General features: G+C 35.4%; 2 protein-coding genes and 2 long non-coding RNA genes across 12 annotated transcripts in view; 1 reads left to right on the top strand and 3 right to left on the bottom strand.

The window, feature by feature from the left end:
- The first annotated feature begins 467 nt into the window (after positions 1 to 467).
- On the top strand, positions 468 to 14,458 carry LOC105687802 (glycogen-binding subunit 76A). 7 transcript variants are annotated; one of them, XM_048650165.1, is made up of 3 exons: positions 2,438 to 2,891; positions 4,396 to 4,627; positions 11,646 to 14,458. In XM_048650165.1, the coding sequence occupies exon 3, from the start codon at positions 11,742 to 11,744 to the stop codon at positions 13,998 to 14,000; it is 2,259 nt and encodes a 752-aa protein (XP_048506122.1). In that variant the 5' UTR covers positions 2,438 to 2,891; positions 4,396 to 4,627; positions 11,646 to 11,741; the 3' UTR covers positions 14,001 to 14,458. The 7 variants fall into 7 exon arrangements, with proteins under 7 accessions (XP_012259116.2, XP_048506122.1, XP_012259117.2 ...); XM_012403693.3 differs by lacking the exons at positions 2,438 to 2,891; positions 4,396 to 4,627 and adding an exon at positions 468 to 1,271; XM_012403694.3 differs by lacking the exon at positions 4,396 to 4,627 and having other exon boundaries at positions 2,438 to 2,817.
- LOC125499922 lies at positions 2,031 to 3,278 on the bottom strand. Its single transcript, XR_007276964.1, has 2 exons — positions 3,140 to 3,278; positions 2,031 to 2,444 (listed from the first exon to the last, which is right to left on the bottom strand). It is a non-coding gene; the product is annotated as an uncharacterized LOC125499922 (long non-coding RNA).
- On the bottom strand, positions 8,527 to 10,098 carry LOC125499921. The gene is made up of 3 exons (XR_007276963.1): positions 9,966 to 10,098; positions 9,392 to 9,840; positions 8,527 to 9,095 (listed from the first exon to the last, which is right to left on the bottom strand). It is a non-coding gene; the product is annotated as an uncharacterized LOC125499921 (long non-coding RNA).
- A 5,264-nt stretch (positions 14,459 to 19,722) lies between the features above and the next one.
- LOC105687839 (heparan sulfate 2-O-sulfotransferase pipe) overlaps positions 19,723 to 21,556 on the bottom strand; it is a 28,265-nt gene continuing 26,431 nt past the window's right edge. For all 3 annotated transcript variants that reach the window (XM_012403749.3, XM_020853399.2, XM_048650194.1), the window contains one exon: positions 19,723 to 21,434. In XM_012403749.3, coding sequence (XP_012259172.1) covers positions 21,241 to 21,434 — 194 coding nt within the window. In that variant the 3' untranslated portion in view covers positions 19,723 to 21,240. The remainder of the gene's footprint in view (positions 21,435 to 21,556) is intronic.

Here is a 21,556-nt window from a genome sequence, read left to right as displayed (position 1 = left end):
GACTCGATCTACAGATTTTCGTACATACAACTGTGATAATTATCATCAATATCACGTTGCGGAGGAACAAATTCAGATTTGCCGTGTCATATCATGACGCAAAACGATGCCTATACATCAAAAACTGCTACAACTTGAGCCGCAGCACGTTTCTCATATCATATCATCGATTTTTAACTATTACAACGTCACAATTGTACAATTGTACATGTCATTTTGCCGATGATTCAGTTCCTAATTTCGACGGTTGACGGATTGCAGAGTAAAAGGTCGTTCATCGGTCGTTCATCCGCCCGCGCTTTATCTGTCTTCAACCTGCACCGCCTTTCAATTGTTAATCGAAACAAATGCCGTATCGCAAAGCGCGCGTGCGTTAAATTCAAACGTCCGTCGAACGTCTGATTCGTTCCCTCGGTGCAATCCATGTTTTTCTGGAGCACGTTTCGATCTTTGGAGCGTTTTCGTTTGCCACCGTTGGAGCACTGCTCGGTGTGACCCGGCTGTATCGAAAATTTCTGTTAACAAGGCTGAGTTTGGCGATGTAGAATTTAAAGAGAAGCTTTCGTCAGTGCGTTAGGAGCAAGTGAAAAATTGACCGAGCGTCTCATGCTGCCTCCTCGCGGCGCGGTCGACTTTCAATATCTATCTCTTGATTCTTTTCTCTCGTTGGTGTGTGGGAAAACTGCTCGTCATATGCGAATAGTGAATCGCGGGGGACGACCGCGTACATATGTGTACCTGCACAGACGTCGAATGCTGTGTTCGTACGTTCGTTCTGCGCGATCCCACGACCTTCGACGCCCTTGTCACGGTGCCGGCAACTCATTTTTACGAGTTACGCGCTCTGCAGCTCGTCAACGACGTCAACGTCTCCTCTATTACTTTCTACGATATTCCGATGTTTAACATAAGTTCAAATTAAAAGTGGAGATTATCAATTTTGTCGAACCTGATCCGAAAGAGGACCTATTATTTTTAAAGTACCTGTTTCCCAATCATCCCTATGTCCTTGATACGTAATCGAACTTTTAACAACGTAAAAACTCAAGTTATCTAACGCCTTGTATACGTTTGTTACACTTATACGCCGGGAGTTCGCAATAACCGTGTAAGGTGAAGTGAAATAAGAGTGACTATTCGAAGTAATGTTGTGTCGAGCTGATATATAACGAGGGATTTGATTCAAACACCTCGAAGATTGATAACAAAGTTCGTTGGAAAATTCGAGATTCTCGTTTCTACAGATTAAAACAATTTCCATCTCGGAATCAGTGAGTTTTTGTTCTTAACAAATTATTGATCACTGCACCTTCAAATTTAGTGCCGCATTTCTAGTCAATGTATCGATTGTACATTTTATCGAATAAAACCTACGTTCGATTCATTCATCAAACTGTTTACCTAAACGTGCACAATACGTAATTTGATATTGTTCATAGTTTTACCATAGACATACCGAACGTTTTACTAATTGTTTTTCATATCAATAATCTGTATACGTCACTAATTATCTTCAAACATTATCACGCATTTGAACTACTCTTCCAAATATCCTGAGAAGAATCATGGATTCAGATTTGAAAAAGCGTGGGAGAATTCCTCCTACTATTCAAAAACGAAAACCATCAAAATTTCATCCTTTTCATCGTCATTAATGGCAACGAATAAGTAATTCCTGTAAAGTATATCGAATTCTTTTCCAAATGACACTATAGGAATTGAAGACAGCGTCACGTCTTTTAGTTTTGAGATCCCGATCACTGTGAAGTTTCTTCTAAGATCGACGCGTCCGAATAATCTAAACATAGTCGGGTATTCTATTCCTTTGCGTAATTATTCTGGCTAGAGTTCATACATATATATTTATACGTGTATTTTTTCTCTACCAGACGATGCAATTAAATACCTATGTACAAGGATGGGTATAAAGTTTGAGAAAAAAAAAAAAAAATACCGCGGTGACAGAACGTTATTCTGAAGCGGAGCTAGGAAAGCAAGAGAATAATTTTGGTAATCATTGTACAAGAAACTTAGCTTATTTCACTTTTATTCCATTTGTGCGCCTATCCTGTGTCAGTTTCTCTCGAAGAGCAACAATAAACCGATTAATTATGCAGTTATAATTGCGCTAATTAAGTCAATAGAGTACAAATTTATCGTTGTAAGGATTCTTCATACATTGGATATTTAAAGTCTCATAATACATCATTCCGCAATATAATCGTATTCAAGTTGCACCGAACTGGTGATATACATATAAACTTGTAAGAATGATTATTATTCAGTTTTTGTTTTCTGTAACTTTTTTTCTCAACTCGGATTCTTTGTTCGGATATTGTGATTTTTCGCCAACATCGCTGCGAAAAATTTTTCCGTGTCCAGATACGGGATGTCGAAATTCCATTGCTCCGTGTATGCGCCATGCAAAGCGGGTTGTCGGTCACCTTGAGAGAAAAAGAGAGTGAGAAATAGAGTGTGTAAGATAGAGAGAAGGAAAGAAGCTCTCATCGGCGTAATAGAATCAAAAAAAGATTTTCTTTCATTCACGCGTTTCAAGTATGTCCGATGTTATATAACAGCTGAAATTTTATATGTCGGACATTCTGAAATAATTTAAAAATATCCGAACGCGGGCTGTCAAGTTTTTATTTGCGTATGCAGTTCGATCGGCCGTACATCGGAGAGATTGTCCGCGCTATCGATATCGAGCCTGATTTTACGGTTTATGAAATGTTTAAAAAGAAATAAATTACTTTTTTTTTCAATGGAAATCATTCGCGAGTATTTGGATAACGATGAAACACTATACCGACATACGTACGTGTGTGCATATATGTGGTGTTATTGACAACTTGCGACGATGAAAATATTGCAATCGCTATCTCTCTAAAGTATGCAGCGTATTTTTTTATTTCATGTACACTAATAATCAAAAAATTCTACGATAATGTATAAATAAAAGATGGGATATAATATTTGTAACACATACGCTGTATCACCGTAGCCAAACATGTATATTATCTATTTTTATATTAATTTCATTGAATTGATTTTCATTGGTTTTTTTTTACTATGAAGAAACAATTTTTCATCCCTCCAATATACTTTGAATATCTGGACAGAGATTTTCACCACTCACCTCACTTAATTCACGATAAATCTTCGTCACGACTCTACGCGATTTGAATTTGCGAAAAATTTTTCATCAAAATTTATCTCCCATTCATAATACATATATGGAGCAAATTAATGTATCTGCCAGAATATGTTCACCTCGGCCTGGAGTAGAGTTCTAAATCCTTTAATGTATTAATTGTAATAATCATCCTCGTCCTACTTTTCAATTAGTGTATAATATTTCCACTGTAGCGTTAAATAACGATAATTAGTTGAAATAATTGTAACTTTTCAGAGACATCATTTACAGTAACGCTTTTTAAACGCGTACGAATCGGTGAAAATTATAAAAATATGTAATTGAAATTTGCGAAATCGATCGGACAACATTTAGAATTGAAATCTCGCGCGGGATTTTGAACATGCGCAATAATTTCTCGCATACCAGTTTGTTTTTTTTTTAAATAAAACGACGATTTCCTACGTCGAATACATCCCTTTTCATTTTTTAATTGCCAATAGCCCCCCCGATACCGAATTTTTCAATTAAAGAATTGAATCAATGAACAAATTCAAAGAAAAAAATTGATTAATATGCGAACAGCCGGCTGATGCTTGATTTTTTTCACGCCGACCAGAAGACGCGTCATTGGTTCGGAACTCCAGAGGTCACGTTGAAATGATTTCACCCCTACGACTGCGTCCCAATATTTATGCACAAATTAATATCCTCTTTCACATCTGGGCAATCGAAGAAATTCCGATTCGTTGCTTATACCTAGTTTAACAACTTGTCGAAAATCAGTACGAGGATAGTCGATTTTGGGACGAGAAAAAAAAGTTTCGTGCGCAATGTGAGATACGCCGCGCTCTTGACATTGAGAGAAGGTCACCTTGGTTTATATCGTTCACTTTATTACCTTCTCTCTTCTCCCCTTCCAGTCACATAGTATAAACGAAGGGGAGAACCTTAAGTAGTTGTCAACAAAGCCGTGGACCAACCGATAAGGAATAATTGAGGAAATACTCTCGCGGAAATATTTCAACAAATTCCTTTCAACCTAACATAAAAATTCTGCCGAATCCAATCTGCTCACCTACGTTACGAATGTAAGGTTAAGGGTTGCTAAAATTTTTGGTCAGGTTTCTAATTTTTCATTTTTATATTTGAAAAATAAATAAATATTTCGTCAACTACAATTGTCCACTGGTGATAATATTTCAAAGTTATAAAATTCTACTAATTTTTTCTTGTTTCTATAATATTTGCATCATCAGCTGGTAGAAAATCGATGGGTACATTTGCACGCGGAAATTGACGAAGGTACACGATGGTTAGGAAAACTACGGACTGCCTACTGATTTGTGAGTGATACGGTGGCCTTAAAAAAAAAAAAAAATCAACTCACCTACAATGGACAATTTTTCAATCAAATTCGAAAGACTTTGTTGTGAATTGATCGGATTTTGACGGTGTTGGAAGAATCGGATTTTCAATTTGCGTTGACTGGTAAGAATAATGTGCAAAGCACAGAAAATTAATTCTTCAATCATTTGCACACAACTACAACGATGTGGATTCGTGGTAGATTTTTTTGCATTAGTAACTCAAAAATAAAAACATTGATAAAAATTTCGAAAGCTGCACAAGCGCTGTGTATTTATGCAAAATGGAAGAATTAAGAATTGTTATGAACAGCTGCGAGAATTTCTCTCTTCTTACTTTTATCGTCATTTTTGTTCGGAGCGGAAAAAAAAAATCGAATAAAAAATGTATTACGTCGTGTTGGATTCCACTTATTATATATACGTTTATGTCGACAGCTGCACAGTACATACATTGCTCGTTGACCGACTGGTGCAATTGGATTCGCAACATACGATTTCAAAAAATATCCAGAATCTAAAAAAAAAAAAAATAAAAATCAAATTTCGGACGTATGAAAAAAATCTTTCTGTACACCAAACAACTGTACGTTACATACGTTTACGTGTCGTGTGTTGAGAACGTCATCCGCGATTCGTTTTTTGGCAAAGCTTCCGAAAAGCTTGTTTACAATTCGTGTAACTGTGCAATGTACGTACATAACTTATACATATAAATACATGAATTTGTTTCGTTCATTTTATTTTTTTATTCTTTGCAATAAGTTTGTTCGGATGAATTTGCACACACGAATGTAGAGGTATATCTATGTAGATATACCTCACAACCAGCTGATGTATCGCGTGATGCTACATACACGATATTTCGCTTTTTATATTTTCTCTGAAGCTATTTTAAAATACTTTTTCATAGTTGTATAGATGTATACACTTTTTATCCTCCATTACACGTCTATACTATACCGCATGATATTACATATCCACACGTAAAATCAGCTTGCTCTCCAACGAATAGGGTGCTATTTTAGAAAAATAAAAATTACCCAAAGCATCCTTGATCTACCCCGAAAGGAAATATAAAGCCAAAATGGCTGAATGAGAAAAATTATTCAATTCATCCCATAGACAAAAGAACTTCAAACATCATTCTGGATTCAAATTTTATTTTCTTTCTCGTGGTTTCCTAAGGTAACCCTTTTTGCCCTGCATTCCCCTGTAGGTATAGATTTATCAAAATGATGATGGCAGTTATAAAATTAGCTCATTTTAATGATAATAAATGATTAGGAACGTTATCCGTATAGTTTTGACTACATATCACGTGATGACCATCACGTGGTAACCATCGCGATTATTATATTAATATCATATATCATATCATATCGTATATATCATTCCTGCGGAGCGCCCAGTGGTCAAATGGTTTAGGAGTAATTCCTTTTTATTTTCATTTCCTTTTTTTGCAATCGCGTACATTAAACCGTTCAAAATGAACTCACGCGTTGCTGGTACCAATTTAGTAATTCTATCATAAATGTGATGTACTCCCGCGTATACATGCGTATATATAGGTACATGTTTTCATACAAGTAATTCTGAAAATGATAGTTTGAGAATTTTTTGAAAATTGCACGAAGCGATGATGATGCCGTCGCGGTAGCAGTGGTTTTCCCACGTTTCGGAAACCAAAAATTTCCAGGGTATATATTAACGATAGAGATCGAGCGACTGAATTTATGTCTATCATACTTTCGGTAAGTATTATTTCGGAAGAAATTTTTTATTATTTCAGTTTGTTTTGTTTTCTTCTCAAACATGTGTAAAAAAAAGTCACCATTTTTGCGTTATTTTTTCATCGTATCGTAAAAATAGTAATAATTCTCGACGACGCCATTTAGCTACAATTTGCGCGTTTGGCATTTGCGGGTATTTAATTTTGGTGACAGTGATGATCGTGTCAGAAGTTACACGCTTGTATATCTATAGATTTGCAATATCCTGCATTCGTTCGTATAAATATGAAGATGAGAATTTCGGTGACGCGCGTTGAACATCCGCGACAAAGTAGGTATCCGCTGACAAAATCTACCCGCAATAAAATTGACATCCAGCGCTAGAATATCTTTTGACAAAATAGATATATACATATGATATAGATACCTATAATACAATCATCAAAATAGATAAAAAGATATTTCTTCGAGGGTACATTTTGTCGGCGAACGTTTTGTCCCGGATAAATTTTCTCCGCGGATATATTAGCGCAGGTATCCAGAATTTTAACTGTGGATTATTAACAGAATTTTATCTCTCGGTGCCTTACTGATAAAAATCCCGACATATCGAGTCGCCCTTCATTCGATAATCGTAACTGTAACGAAGCAAACGATAATCTCAATAATCAGCTCAGTTATGAAATGAAAATTACTTCAGTCATTGAATAAAATGAAAGGAGTAAAAATAATTAGAATACAGTCTCTTTTTTGTCGTATTGTCTTTAAAATTTATGAACGAAGTGTCGCTGAATTTGTTTCGTGAAATTTTATGTCTGACAAATATGATGAAAAGAAAAAAAAGAAAGAAAAACGGGCTCTGGTTTAAAGTGCACATCAGTTGAACAGTCAGACGAACGTAGCAATTGGCAATTCCAACTTCAATTGATTTATTTACAAGCCCAAACTGCCGAGAACGTTCATTGTCATCATCTTTCGCGCATAATTTATGGACCCCGAAGTCTGTCTAATATAGAATATGAAGCCCTCAATTTTGAGGACGAAATTAAAAATGGAGATAGAAACGGACGCGAAATTAGGGGGCTCCATTATATTCTTCGAAATACGTTTTCATCATACCTCGACAAACGTATACCTCGAAGAAATTCAATTTGTTTTTATTTATTCAATCTAAAGCTGGAGGTTCAAGGTCGGATTGAAAAATCTTTGATTTTTGAGTAACGAGGTCCGTAGATATCGATGCCCTGGATAATTAAACAAACTTGTAGCTACGACTATATTACGTTTATTAGAATTGAGACGCATTATGATGCACATTAAGTTGACGTAAATAAATATTTGCACTTGTACACATGTCCAGTGCATTATCGATATCGTATGTTGTTTTACAAAATTCCAGACTTCGATATACCGTACTCTCAGCTGGTCAATTATATTTTACTTGAACGAAATTTCGAACAATTATTCCCAGCTGAATGATTGCTGAAAATCTTTACTATGAAACGCGGTGTGTAATAAGATCTTCGTATCGTTATTCTGCTGTAGAAGTTATTCGATAATCAATCAATCAATCAATCAATCAATCAAGAACAAGAAAAATTGAAAGAAAGAGAAAATGAGAAGTACAAAGTAGAGGAAAATATCACGAATCAGGATTCGAGCTGAAGTTCTGGTTTACCTTCACTCGCAAATAACGAAACAGTTCTGACTGTGGATATTCGTTGGATCAGTTTTTGAACGAATGATTGGAAAGGATGATTTATCGATATTTTTATAGCACCCCGTAAGTCCCCCGTTCAAGTCGGCACTGTTTTCAATGGTAAATATAAACTGGTTAGGATCGGGTTTGCGTCTTGTGACCGCAGCAGGGGTTTATAATTGTAAGTTGTAAGTTCTATAGTTAGGAATCTCCTGAGTTTTCTATTTTTGGAATGATGTATAGAGTGCAGTTCAGATTCTTAACCTAACGTAACCGAAAATGATCAGTTTCACTGAACATCTTCGAAGATTTGTTGCGCGTCGCGGATGACTTTAATGTTACTATATATTGTTTGTAAAGAAACATGAATCATTATAAACAGTCGATATGTTATTAAAAGTTCTCGTTTCATGTTTACACGAGTAAAATAAAAGCTCCGATAACCCAGATAGGTGATATTTGCGTTAAGTGAACTGCTGCAATAACGACGTCTTACGATAATCAGATATTTTCATGCACATAGTGTGTAACATTACAAAAGATCAATCGCGATATCACGCGAACTTTAATGCACGACCACGCAAACGAAAAATTTAGGAATATCTCATAAGCCAAATGGTATTTTTATTCAGATCCTTTTTATCCAACGTCGCAACGTAGCTAGAGACAAAAAAAAACCTACCATTCGTAAATTTCAACGACATTGGATGATAACTGCTTTCATCTTCTTATTGAAAAAATAGCTCTCATCTCGACTCCTCGATAATCACTCCATGATCTTTCCCTTAAAAAATGTGATACCTTATAATTACTAATCTGAAGTTGGACACCCTGTAGATTTGCATGTACTCGATAATAGTTGTAATTCATAACTCGACTACCGGCCAAGAGAATAAAATCGACAAACAATGTACGAAATGGAACAAATTAAAAAGAGGACCAAAAAGCTTCAATGAAACTTTCAAGATCTCAGAGAAATCGATGAATCGAAAAAATAGTTCATTCAAACTTTCACCTGGAAAATTGATTTGATAGCCTACAACGAAAAAAAATCGCATACCACTGTGTGCAACAAGCGCAACGTGTCACGAATCTTGGATTTCCATTTATTTATTTCCACCGTCAATCGACGATCATCCCAGAGTAAATAGCAAGAATATCTGAAAGAGAGGAAGAGATCAAAAAGAAATCAGGTCGTAGAATGTCGAAAAGAAATTTCAAATAATAACACACACGGCACGAACAAAAATATTTGTTTCATTCGCATCATCATCTGAACAATTATGGTGTCATGAATTTTTCTTCTCCTACGTAGTGAATCTTATCACTATATGTTTCATTCATTGTGCAGAGCGGAGATTCACTGCAGACTCGATGATAATAGTAACAACAATGAATGATGATGATAATAATAATAAAAGAATGGCGGAACAATTAGAGATCTCAAAATAATTACGTGTTTGTCTGTATGTATTTGCATTTCTGTACTCTCTACTGCGATTGACTACAGTTATTAATTTATATTCATGTAATGCAACGTAAACACAGCTGCTGCCTACGTATTTTTGACCGAAATAATTTTTATCCCGCGATCGGTATCGGTCGGCATTTCTTCTCCATGCGAGTGTATTCGTGAATTTCCCCATCTTTCGTTCATTTTCTGTAATGATAGCGCAGATTATTGTGCTACTTATCATTGTAAGCCTTTGCAGACCTCCTTAATAATTCATGACGCATGCTTCATCTTCATCTGGAATTTAAACTCGCCGAGAGGTTTTTTTCTTTCATTTTTTTTTTTTTTTCCTTTTTAATCCCAACCAACTGTGCATTTATTTTATCGATGTCAGTTGTTGGTTTTATTTCGTCTCTTTGATTCGGTTCAACACAACGCTGATTCTATATCATCTGAAAAGTGCAAGCAATTTGCAAGCTGCTTTCTCCAATGACCCTGTTCTTCGAAATACTACGAATTAGTTTTCAAAAATTTGATACTCAGATGGAAGAAAATATAACAGAGTATCGCAGGATACCTTGCAAATCTGCTTATCACACTTTTATCTCCATTGCATGCAACCCGTATCTACGATACGCGTGAGCACTGTCAATTATCGAATGATCGATCCGCATACCTGCCGATTTCGTATCTCTTACTTTTATCCCTTGATTATTAAGTGTCTGATAAAGATGGGCAAGATAACAATTGCTTAATTAGTGAGATCAAGTCAAGTCTTGTTCTTTTCATCTAGATCCACCCTTTGAAGCAGAAAAAGATTAGCGACATTCCTACATTTATGGCGCTGGCATTATACATCCCGATAATTTTGCTTATATCGTTCATATTTCAAGGAGGGGGGATCCTTATGCGAAGACCGTGAACGGTGAACTTAATTTTTTCATTCAACTTTCTCAGGGAGTCATTTGTATTCGCGCATGTAGAAAAGTTTATCGACGCGAATGCGTTTGAAATGAAATTTGCGAATCTACGTTCACCTATACGTATCCGTAGATGAAATCGTAAGTATATAACTTCAAAGGTGAACAACCTTTTGATTATAGTAAAGCTAATCTGATTACGTTATCGGCTACTGTCGCGTGTATGTGAACGCGTCTAGACTTTGAAAACCTGGCATACTTGTATTCTCTACACATATTACATTTGTATTACCGGGGACTACTCACTTACTCATACGTCTATGATGTACAATAAACCACTAATGACAGATAAGCTGGATTCGTCGTAATTATATCTTATAGACATTCTAATATCGTGAGAGAGGGAAAGAGCAAAGACACGATCGGCTATAGCTCGAGGTTTTGTTTAATCTTATTATTGCTCGTGTCGTTTCATTACGAGTAAAAACAAGTGTAAAATGTTTTCTCGACATTTCAGTGACTCGAAATACGACTTGAAAGATTTGTTTCGATCGCCTTGACGTCCGAATCGAATACGCATCTTCGGAAATATTTTTGTAACACGGCGTTTGGCCTTTGAACATTTTTTATTATCGGCGTTTCGAATGACATCTTCGTTTGACCGATTAAACATTTCACACCGATTGTGGACAGTTTGAGAATATCTGGTTTTCGTCAATCAATTTAAGCTGTCAACTTTATTACGAGATTATGGAATTTAGTATCCGCGTAATTTACATTTGTTCAAAAAAAGTTTGTCTCGTGACACGTTCCACTTTTTGTTACGTTTGCTCAGAATGTTTTGCCAATCGGTCGCGTGGACCGTTGGATCACTCCAAGCAGGTCGCCAAAAATATTAATAGAGCGTCCCAAATAAAACTGGGACAAAAATTTTTTTTCTTCGTCTAGAAGTATACATGCATTATAAATACAATATCTGCAGTAGACTGCTGCAACTACGTTAATTGCCGGAATTTTCTGAGCGAATCCATTCCTGTCTTTCGTTTGCTTGGCATTTAGGATCATGTGCGTGAAAATCGAAAAATCGTGGAGATGATTTCCACTAATTTGTGCTATTTTGTTTGGTAACTAAATTAGCAAAATGAGTAATACCGACGACCTTTGAACACGTGCTTTTCTATTGCATAAGACGTTCCCAAATTATCTCTCACTTGTACGTAGTGCAAAAAAGATAATTTCTACGTACTAACTAGTTTTTTCAAAAATACAATTTTTCGGGCATCACCGTTAAAGCAATCACTGTTTTTTTCACGCTGTGAATTTTCCGTTTGTTTCAGACGGGCAACGAGAACCGGGATCTCGTTGCCTCGGCCGCCCAGGTCTCCGTGGATCCGGAAATCCCGACTTTAAAAGTACGTCGTCCTCAGATTGGCATGGGCAGCACAGATTCCGGTGGAAACACCGCTGCCGGTCAATCTTGTGGTCTGGTCAGTTCGCTTTTTCCCAGCAGTTGTCGTGGTAGGGCGGAGGCATTCGCTAGGCGTCTTCACCACAGACTGACCACCCTGGGCGGAGACGAGGATGAGCAAAAACTTCGCGGAGATCAAACGCCGTCGGAAACGTCGTGGCTGCACTCTGGCGCGCCCACGGCATCCCACAATCAGGTCCTCGAACGGCAGCCCAGGCACAATTCAGACTCCGACCTCTACTTCGACTTCGACATCGACGATGATGACGTCCCTGGGTCCCCCGCGGAGGAGATATCGGTCGCCGAATTGGCCGGACTTTTATTGAACGGACCTCACAGATCGGACGATTGTCACTGTCCTTTGACCGCAAAGCCCATCCCTTACAATCAGGGACCGGAATCAGGGTGCGTCTTTTCGTCGCCGGTGACGGGAACGTCACCCGAGAGCGATTCCTCGGACGTTTATTACGACCCGGAGAGTTCGGAGGCCGACAAGGTGACGGACTCTTTCTACGATCTGGATACATCGGAAAGCGACGGCTCCAGTCTGAGCAACGGACTCATGGCGAAGGTCCTCGCGCATCGACACGGCTCGCCGAAACCCGAAAAATCTCCAAACTCCGGAAGGAAGTCGATGAAACGCGACGGTGAGTCTTCCGATTCCTGCAGCGAGTCCAATGGTACGGACGACCGATTCGATCCGCGGTGCAACCACCAGTCGTCGAAAATCAATCACCCTCCGATCGACATTGAGAGCGCGACGATGAAGAAAGACGACGTAAGACGTGGCACCACCAGCTCAGAAGATTCGTTGAACGGGAAGAGCTCTCTCGATACGACGTCCCCGAGCCACGAATCTCTCTGGAGCACTTTCGACGACAGTACGATGTCCTTACAGGACGAAAGTCCAGCGAGACCGTGCAGCAATCTAACGGTATCGACGAATCACGTTCACAAGTCACATTCGGATTCGGAAATCCCTGCGGCTGATAGATCCAAGCAATCCGTCCGAGATATTGACGAGGTTGACTTTACGGGTGCAACAAAGTTTAATTCGATGGGCAGTGAGGCGAATGGCGAGCAAAAAGAAATCTCCGAAGTGTCGACCAACCAGGCTAACGATCACCCGAATCACATGAAAAAAAAAGAATCGGTCGCGAAAAAGGTCGTTACCAATGCGCTCAATGCGCCGTCAAACGATGACGGACAAAGTGACACCGACACCGACCACTCTACGTACAGCAGTACGATAAATATACCGGGAGCCTTGACCCTGGAATGTCCATCCGGTGCGAGGGTATTTCGTTTGGAAGATCAGCTGGTGAAAAACGAGGTGCAATTGGAGATAAAAGACGGAACAGTGCTGAATGGAGACATTGGTAAAATGGCAGAACTACTGAAACGGCTAGGCGGTAACGACGAGGACATAGGGGACGATGTCCATGAAGAGGAAGAAGAAGAGGGAGAAGAAAGACCGCAGAGAGTGAGGCGCTGCTCTTCGTTGAAAACCGGGAAAACACCGCCCGGTACACCAGGGAGAAAAAAGATCGTCAGATTCGCCGATGTACTTGGACTTGACCTTGCGGATGTCCGGACCTTCCTCGACGAAATACCAAAGATTCCCAACTCGGCTTACTCCGATCTGATATACGACGACACGCTGCTGAAGGACGTACCGTCCCAACAAAGTTGGCACACGAAATATTTAGAAACACAATTGTCCGGATGTCCGGTAGCTCGTCAAAAACCGGAAAAGCTGCTCGTCCCGTTGTTTCAGCAACCGGGTGGTCTTCCCGATTTTCTGGATAAGGTCAGAGAACGACAGGTTTGCCTTGAAAATATCCTAGTTCAGGATCCTATAAATTTGTGCCTCAGTGGTACGGTTAGAGTAAGAAATTTGGACTTCCACAAATCTGTCCACATAAGATACTCTCTAAACGAATGGCGGAGCTTCAGCGACCTTCAGGCAACATATGTATCGAATTCGTGCGACGGCTTCAGCGACAAATTTATCTTCACGTTGTACTGCCATACTCTTAACATTGGACAGAGGCTCGAATTCGCTGTACGATATCAGTGCAAAGGGTCTCAATACTGGGACAGCAATAACGGCGCCAATTATTGCTACCAATGTCTTCCGGCAGTTCCTTCGTCCATTTCGTATATTCCGATAACCGCAACGGAAAATGGAATCAGAGACTGGCATGAACCAGCTTTTTACTAAATATTCAATTTCTCTCCGAGGATCATGCTCGAAGTTACGACTCGAATGTCAAGGAAGGTTGATCGTCGAGGGAAGTGGGGGGAAGGGAAAATTCGCCACAAGATGAAGGCGTCTAAGGTTGCAGGTAGTGACCAACGGAAATTGTAGATACTGAACGTATCGATTTGTATTCGGCCAATTTTAGCGGTTTGGAATATGTACATCCGATTGACGGTTCACTTTCAATTTCAAAGAAATATACGTATGTATTTTTTTTTTTTTTTTCTAGACATTTTGAGCATGTTCTTCATGAATACCGTCTTAATCAATAAGTCGCAACAATAATCAGCCTTCTAGGTAATTGAAAAGCCACATTTGTTCGTATAAAATAAATAATTCAGAGCTTTGTATCTGCCCACATGACATTACGAACGAGATGAATATTACAAGAAGTTTGTTCATGTTGTTCGGCGAGTTGAGATAACAAGTCATCAAGCTGAAGCCAAAAAGACGAAATGAGAAAATAATGAATACCTGAATCTCTGTTTAGCACAACCAAAAAAATAACGAAAGCTTTAATATTTTTGAAATCCCAAGCTCACCGTATCGAGCTAGACATGAAAGTGATGATGTTAATGATGACTGACAATGAGTTAATGATTTATATGATATCCTTGATTCGCCTGGTAAATCGATTGCATTAGTTGAATGATCAACTTGTTCATATTTCATTATACTTACGGTTTTCTCTGATCTCTAATCTGTACAGATCACTTACAATGGAAGAGAAAAACGAAAACAAAAAAAAAGAGTAGGAAAGAATGCAAATTCAAATCGATTTCATCCTCGTCACACGACAAAAATGTAATTTTACCTGATATCGTTAAAAAGCTACCTCTATACAATGACAGAAAATAAAAGAGAACTAAAAAAACGACGAGATATTCGAAAACACGCACGAAAATAATCATGATATTGATTGGGTGGGAAAAATTTTGGCATTAGTTGATTAAATTATTCAAGCACACGGTGTTTATAAGTACGGTAGTAAAGAAAATTGAAGAGTTACGTCAGTGTGAGCCTAAAAATAGTTCGAAATATATAATTTTCATCGTAGACTATAGACGTACAATTTTTCAGTAGTTTTTCTGTTCTAGAAACTCTATTAATTATTCTAGAGATTTGAAAAGAGTTGAAAGGAAAAAACGATTTTAGATAAAACTGTTAGAATCGTGAAGGAGTAAGTTTGGAGCATAAAAGTTGGAACCGATAGACTGAATCGAATTGAGTCGCGATATTAAATACTATACATGTACGTTACAATCGTGAATTGAATCGAATCTATATTAAAAACGAATTGTATGAATACGATTACAATACGAATTGACGAATAACGAATAACAAGAAGAAGAAGAATACGAAAAAGAAGAAGAAAAATAATTTTGTAATTATAACGAAGAGAGAGGAAATGATTGGTTTTTCTTTTCGTTTTTTTTTTTTTTTTTAAAATACCAAAAAGGCGTTACTAATTATACACGAAGGTATGATACACGTAATTAATAAAATAAACACACAAACAGTTGTTACGCGATTAAATAATACATAAAACTACGATTTTATCGTGTTATACATTATAAAAATATTCATGTGTTACAATTAATGAAATATATATATTTTCTAGATTTACCATACATACATATACATACGTTATTATGGGTATACGTACCTTTATATAGAATACGTTCTATACGTAGACATAGCGAATATAAAAGTTGAAATAATTTACATGAATTTCGAAAATTTTGACGAATGGAGTTGGTCGATTATTTTTTTTTAATTGCTTTTCAGACTATGCGACATAAGATATTGCATCATCGTTTTTATATTTAACCAAGCGCGATATGAAGAAGTTAAAAATGAAAAAACGTCGTTATCACGAGATTTATTAATTATCTAGGCGAAGAAAGATTTCTCGATTACATTTTTTTTTCTAGAATCAAGAAAACAAATAACCAACGACAAAAAAATGAAATTAATTCCAAAATCAACGGTAAAATGTTCCCCTCACACTTTAATTTATTTTTTCTTTTTGTTGTTTTTAATTAACATATATCTGATTAGGTGATAAATATGAATCAAACGATGAACTAATAATTTACTCTATCGCAGATATTAATTTTACATGACCGTGCAGCTCAGAAGTTGTCATTGTTGTTATTGTTATTATTGTTATTAATATTTATATGTTCGTCCGTTTTGTTTTCTGTTTTTAATTGAAGAAAATTTCCGCATAAATCTGATCGAAAAAAAATATATGAAAAATTTCTATTATCAAATACCGATTTATTCTGGATGTTGTTATACCTAAGTAATTGTTAACGATATAATGTTTTATAAGCGACGTGTCAAATATAAATTATAGATTTATACGTATTACACGTAACATACACAATACACATATACAATAATTACAAGTACATCTGTATTAATAATAATAATGAAGTAATAATGATAATAATAATAATAATCCTAATAGTATATTTTTATATGTACGCAATTATGTCTAGTCTGATGTGAAGCTCTTTCTTCTTAAAAATACAAATTTCGAAAGAATATACATGGCGGAGGATTAATAAAACCAATGCAACGATTGAGATAGCAGAAAACGATTGAAACAAACGTTGAAGAAATAATTTGAATTTATTGTTTAACAGAAAATTTAATCAAAAATCGTCATCGGAATATTTTAAGATATACTAATAGTTATCTATTTGTAGTTCAATATAAGTGCCATATCAAATAATTATAATAATTGAACGTACAATATATTACGCTTGAAATAGAAAATGTAAAAACAAATGGAATCAACAAAAAAAAATTTCGAAGTACATATTACACACCGAAGATATGTGTCACGGTAATCTTACGATTCTTTTTTGGTTAAAAATATCGGCAATCAGTTAATCGACACTCAATTTCTATTTGTTCCTTCGAAGATTGCCGGATTTTGTCAATGCAAACCAAATCGATAACAATTTATTTTTATTTTCTTTTACAGTCATAATTATTACTTCTTCTTCCTACTAGGGCTGTGATACATACCATATTCTCGTAACTAATCTATTTTCAAATTTCGATTTTATTAATTCGTGGGTTTCACGATTGATAAATTTCTATTTGACATCAAATTATACGGCCATCATTTTTTTCGTTATTCCCTTTCCTATGATTCAATTAATTGCAATATGGAATGCAATTGAGAAAAATTAAAAAAAAAAAAAAAAAATGTACATAAAGTAACAAAAACGAAAATTTATTGCACCAACACTCTGACGGGTCATTCTCTCCCCCTCCAATTGTAAGTTTAATAATTCGTTTATTTGTTATCATAATTATTTTATGTACATATATCGTTATCATTATAATATTGCATGGAATACTATCATTATACTTATTATTAACAACTGTTGACGGAATATGTAATTACCAATTTAATGATACGACGATATAATCCACGTTGAATCCATCTACTCATTTCTTTATTTGTTTTGAATCACACGATATTCAACCACCTATATAGAAATACTTCAAATATATACGAGTATTTCATTTCTCGCGACATAATATTAAATCAAATTTGAATATTCTACAAAAACTGCCCTCGAGTCTCAACTTTTTAGACTTGTACACATGGAAATATAAATAATAAAACATACGAAACGAAAGAATACTAAACAAGAAATAATAAATTGTTGAATCATCGATATGAATGTACTGTACGAATTATTATACCATTATATATAAATATATATATATATATATATATATATATATATATTTATAAATATATATATTTTTACGATAGCAATAATTTTGATAACAACATTGAATAACAATATGAATAATTCATTCACAAATCGTATCAATTCTACCGGCTTGTTTCTTAATTTTAACTTTTTTTTTCTTACTGAATTTGATTCTTTATTTATCTGGAAAAATCGTTTTTCTTCTTCATAATAATATTTGGTACTAAAATCGATCGTATGGATACATACATAGGTATTATGGATAATTGTTAATATCATCATTATTATTATTATTATTATGAATTATTATCAATTACTATTAAAATTATAACTATTATTATATCGAATGTAAACGCGACGAAGAAGGAAATTGTATGTAAGATATACCGTATGTATATTATTATGGAAATATAACTATATACATCACATAAACAATGATGTTAACAATAATTATACGTGGAATGTACATATTTACTCATACCTATACCTATCCGTTTATAAATAATGCAAATTTTATAACTATAGTAAAGTACAGGTATTCGTTTGATTTATGTAATATGTATAGACGAATGATTTTTATTTTTAAAACTACGTATATCTTCTGCATTGATTTTGCAACCGAATATCCATAGTGCATTCGCACTTTGCATGATTTGATTGTGAGTAAAAGAAACATGAAAGCTCAGCTGGTATTCGATGATATTCTTATGGCTAAGTTCAGTGAAATATCGTTATATAATGAATCAGTGGATCGTTGGTGCTTAACTTATCAAATTAGCGATAGTTAATCAAGGAATTTTCGGTGATGTAATTGATAAGAAATTGATTTGGTGATATCCGCATAGTACAGTAGATCGTTTGTGATTAGTCGATGAATTTGCGACCGCATGATGAGTCGGTGAAAACTTAGGCGAAATAGTACGGAATATAAATTACATTATACATATACGTACCGTTGAAAGCAATCAATAATTTATCGGTTACTTCGCATTCCGTCGCGAGCTCGGGTGCATCTGCAATATCAGTAAAACTCCCGGATGACCTCAGACCTCTAGTACTGTTAGATAAAACGAAGTGTTATAAGTTTTGATTCGCATTAAAATAGCGACTATTTTCTTCTGCCGAAAGAAAAATTTTCGTGCAGTGATGTTGTGCAATTTATGCATGTTAATATAAGAATACGCTGAGAGAAGTGATTTTGATTTTTTACCCCACATCCAAAAAAATCGAAGATATACCTCTTCGAAATTTTGCGATTTTTTGATGGCTACTTTTTGGAGCAAAAATCAAATGAAGAAATTTCGCAATGATTTTCTGCATTCCCATGTATTTCGAGCTCGGAAACACGAATCCGTCGATCGAATCTGGTTCTTATTTTTAAAATTAGATCGGCTCTTCTCAAAGCATAATATTTTGTTTCTCTTATCGTTTAGGTATTCAATTTATTCTCTACGCAAAATTGTTGCTAAAGTTTAAATATAGAACAATAAAATGAAAATAAATTGTAAACAACGATCGATCATCTGACTCTGCTAATAAGATCAATTGCTCGTGCATATTATGATGATGATGCTGCATTTGTTACCGCGAGCGATCAGCATGAAACTTATTTGCATTCAAAGGTCAGATTATTTTTGACTTGTGGATGCTGCTGCCGCTGTCGCTTGTGATTTCTTTGTCGGTGGGCATTTTGAAGCTCTGAAAATCATGACACTGTTGATAGTATACGTGCAAAATGTTTAATAATAATTGTAAAACGTTACAGCTTGCGTCGATTTGAAACAAAGACAAAAAAACAAGATCGACTTTACGGTAACGTTTTTTCTGATTTTTTGACTGCTTTTTTTCCATATATATCTTTTTTCAACACAGATAGGAATGACGGATAAAGGGATGGTCGGAATGAATTTAGAAAGAAATGCATACGCGCGATAATGTTATTTATGCAATAACTATACTTTTCAACTTTTATTTCACTCATTAAGGCATAATTAACTTATCTATTATTACAATGATTGATTGATTTTTCGATGAGATACGAGCTATATCATCTTGATCACTTTTTCGTAATTGTTAAATAATTAACCTCGAGTCTTATATAATATCAATAATTATTGATTGCATGTGCCGTACGAAATAAAATCTGCTATTACTTTCTCACGTGGGTATATCTAAGCTTAATTTATAACTTATGCAAATAACTATCCCACTAAGTCAAACCCAAACGATATAGTTGCTAAATTCATAAATTTAACTCTTAATTACACAAAGATTGATTATTCTAAATTCTGTACATAGTGATCATAAATTCCTAGGACTATAAATCATAAACGTGTTTGATATAACCTTATACCTATGCATACAAGATAACGGTGAAATAAAATCATTTCAAAATGAAATAGACGATAAAAAAATAAAATAAATAACAAATTCTTCAAATAACAACTTCGATTTGTAGGACAGAAAAAAAAAAAAAATCAGATACCATTTCACAATTCATAGAGTCAATTGTACGATTATGTGATTTAAATAACATCGTTTTTTAATTGCGATCTAAATGATAATTATGTACAATACGAGGTATAATAATATACCAAAATTAATTATTCAACTAAAAATACTTATATTCATGTGTCATGATACTGCTCATAAGAAAAGATCATTCGACCATTTGATTTGCAAACTTTAATGATCATCGAGTTACGAAATTCTTAACCGTGATTCCGGAAGCGATGAAGAATTTTTCGACTCACGCGCAAGTTATTGACTAAATTTTTTCTTTTTTTTTTGCATACTCCAACGGCGAAAACAGATGCTAACAATAATTTTCTAAAACTAAACCTAGTACACATCTAATACATATTGTATTTACTTTTCTACTCATATTTTTAAGTATATATACTCGTATCGCCCACTCGTCGTCTGCGGAACATTATTTTTGGAAAATCTCTCTAAAACTACGTCACGAACAAATACACGTAACAAATACATATAACTATTTACAGAAGTCCACAGTTTATTTTATTTTGCTTCATTATCACTATGACAATTCTTCGATTTTTTCGTGCTTTCGTAATCTAATCTAAAACAGGGGTTTTAATAATGGTTCTTTCGTCGCAATATACATAATTTATAAGAGTCATCATGACGTTTGATTTTGCGGACTTTTTTTTTTCACACCGCGAATAAAACACAACCTCCTCACCTCTCATATTTCAATTATTCAAAAGATGAAAAGCTAAATTTCTACAAGTTTCCAACTAATCGCAATTCGTGATTAACAATTTGTTCTTTCTTCTAACGATTGTTCAACGCATTTCAAATAGTCAACATCAATAATACTAATAACGATAATATCTACAAAGATCAATCCTGCAAGGGATGAATGCATGTATCATGATAATAAATTCCAACGATCTTTCATCGATCATCCTCTTCATAGATCGCTAAATTCATCAAACATTGTTTTCTTCTTGAAGAGGAAGATTGGTGAGCCTGAGAGCTCTCAGCTGCCTGTGGAGTCGTTGACGACAAAATTGATAAAATTCTATTTCTCTGGTAAAATTTTTTCGCACTAAATCCTTTATCTCTTCGCTGACGGGAGGCTTGAAGAAGTTGCGGTTGATTTTCGTGAAGGAATTTACTTCGTCTGTGGAAAATCAAATGATACATCAGCTTCGACAATGGCGTGTTGAAAATATTCATCAATTTAATTTTCAGAATACAAATGTACGTACTGTAGTGAGTTTTTAGCAAACCATGATAATTCGA

The sequence above is a fragment of the Athalia rosae genome, chromosome 2, assembly GCF_917208135.1.
Source record: "Athalia rosae chromosome 2, iyAthRosa1.1, whole genome shotgun sequence".
Taxonomy (NCBI): domain Eukaryota; kingdom Metazoa; phylum Arthropoda; class Insecta; order Hymenoptera; family Athaliidae; genus Athalia; species Athalia rosae.
The sequence above is the reverse complement of the archived record's forward strand: the minus strand, read 5'-3'. Positions and strand labels throughout refer to the sequence as shown.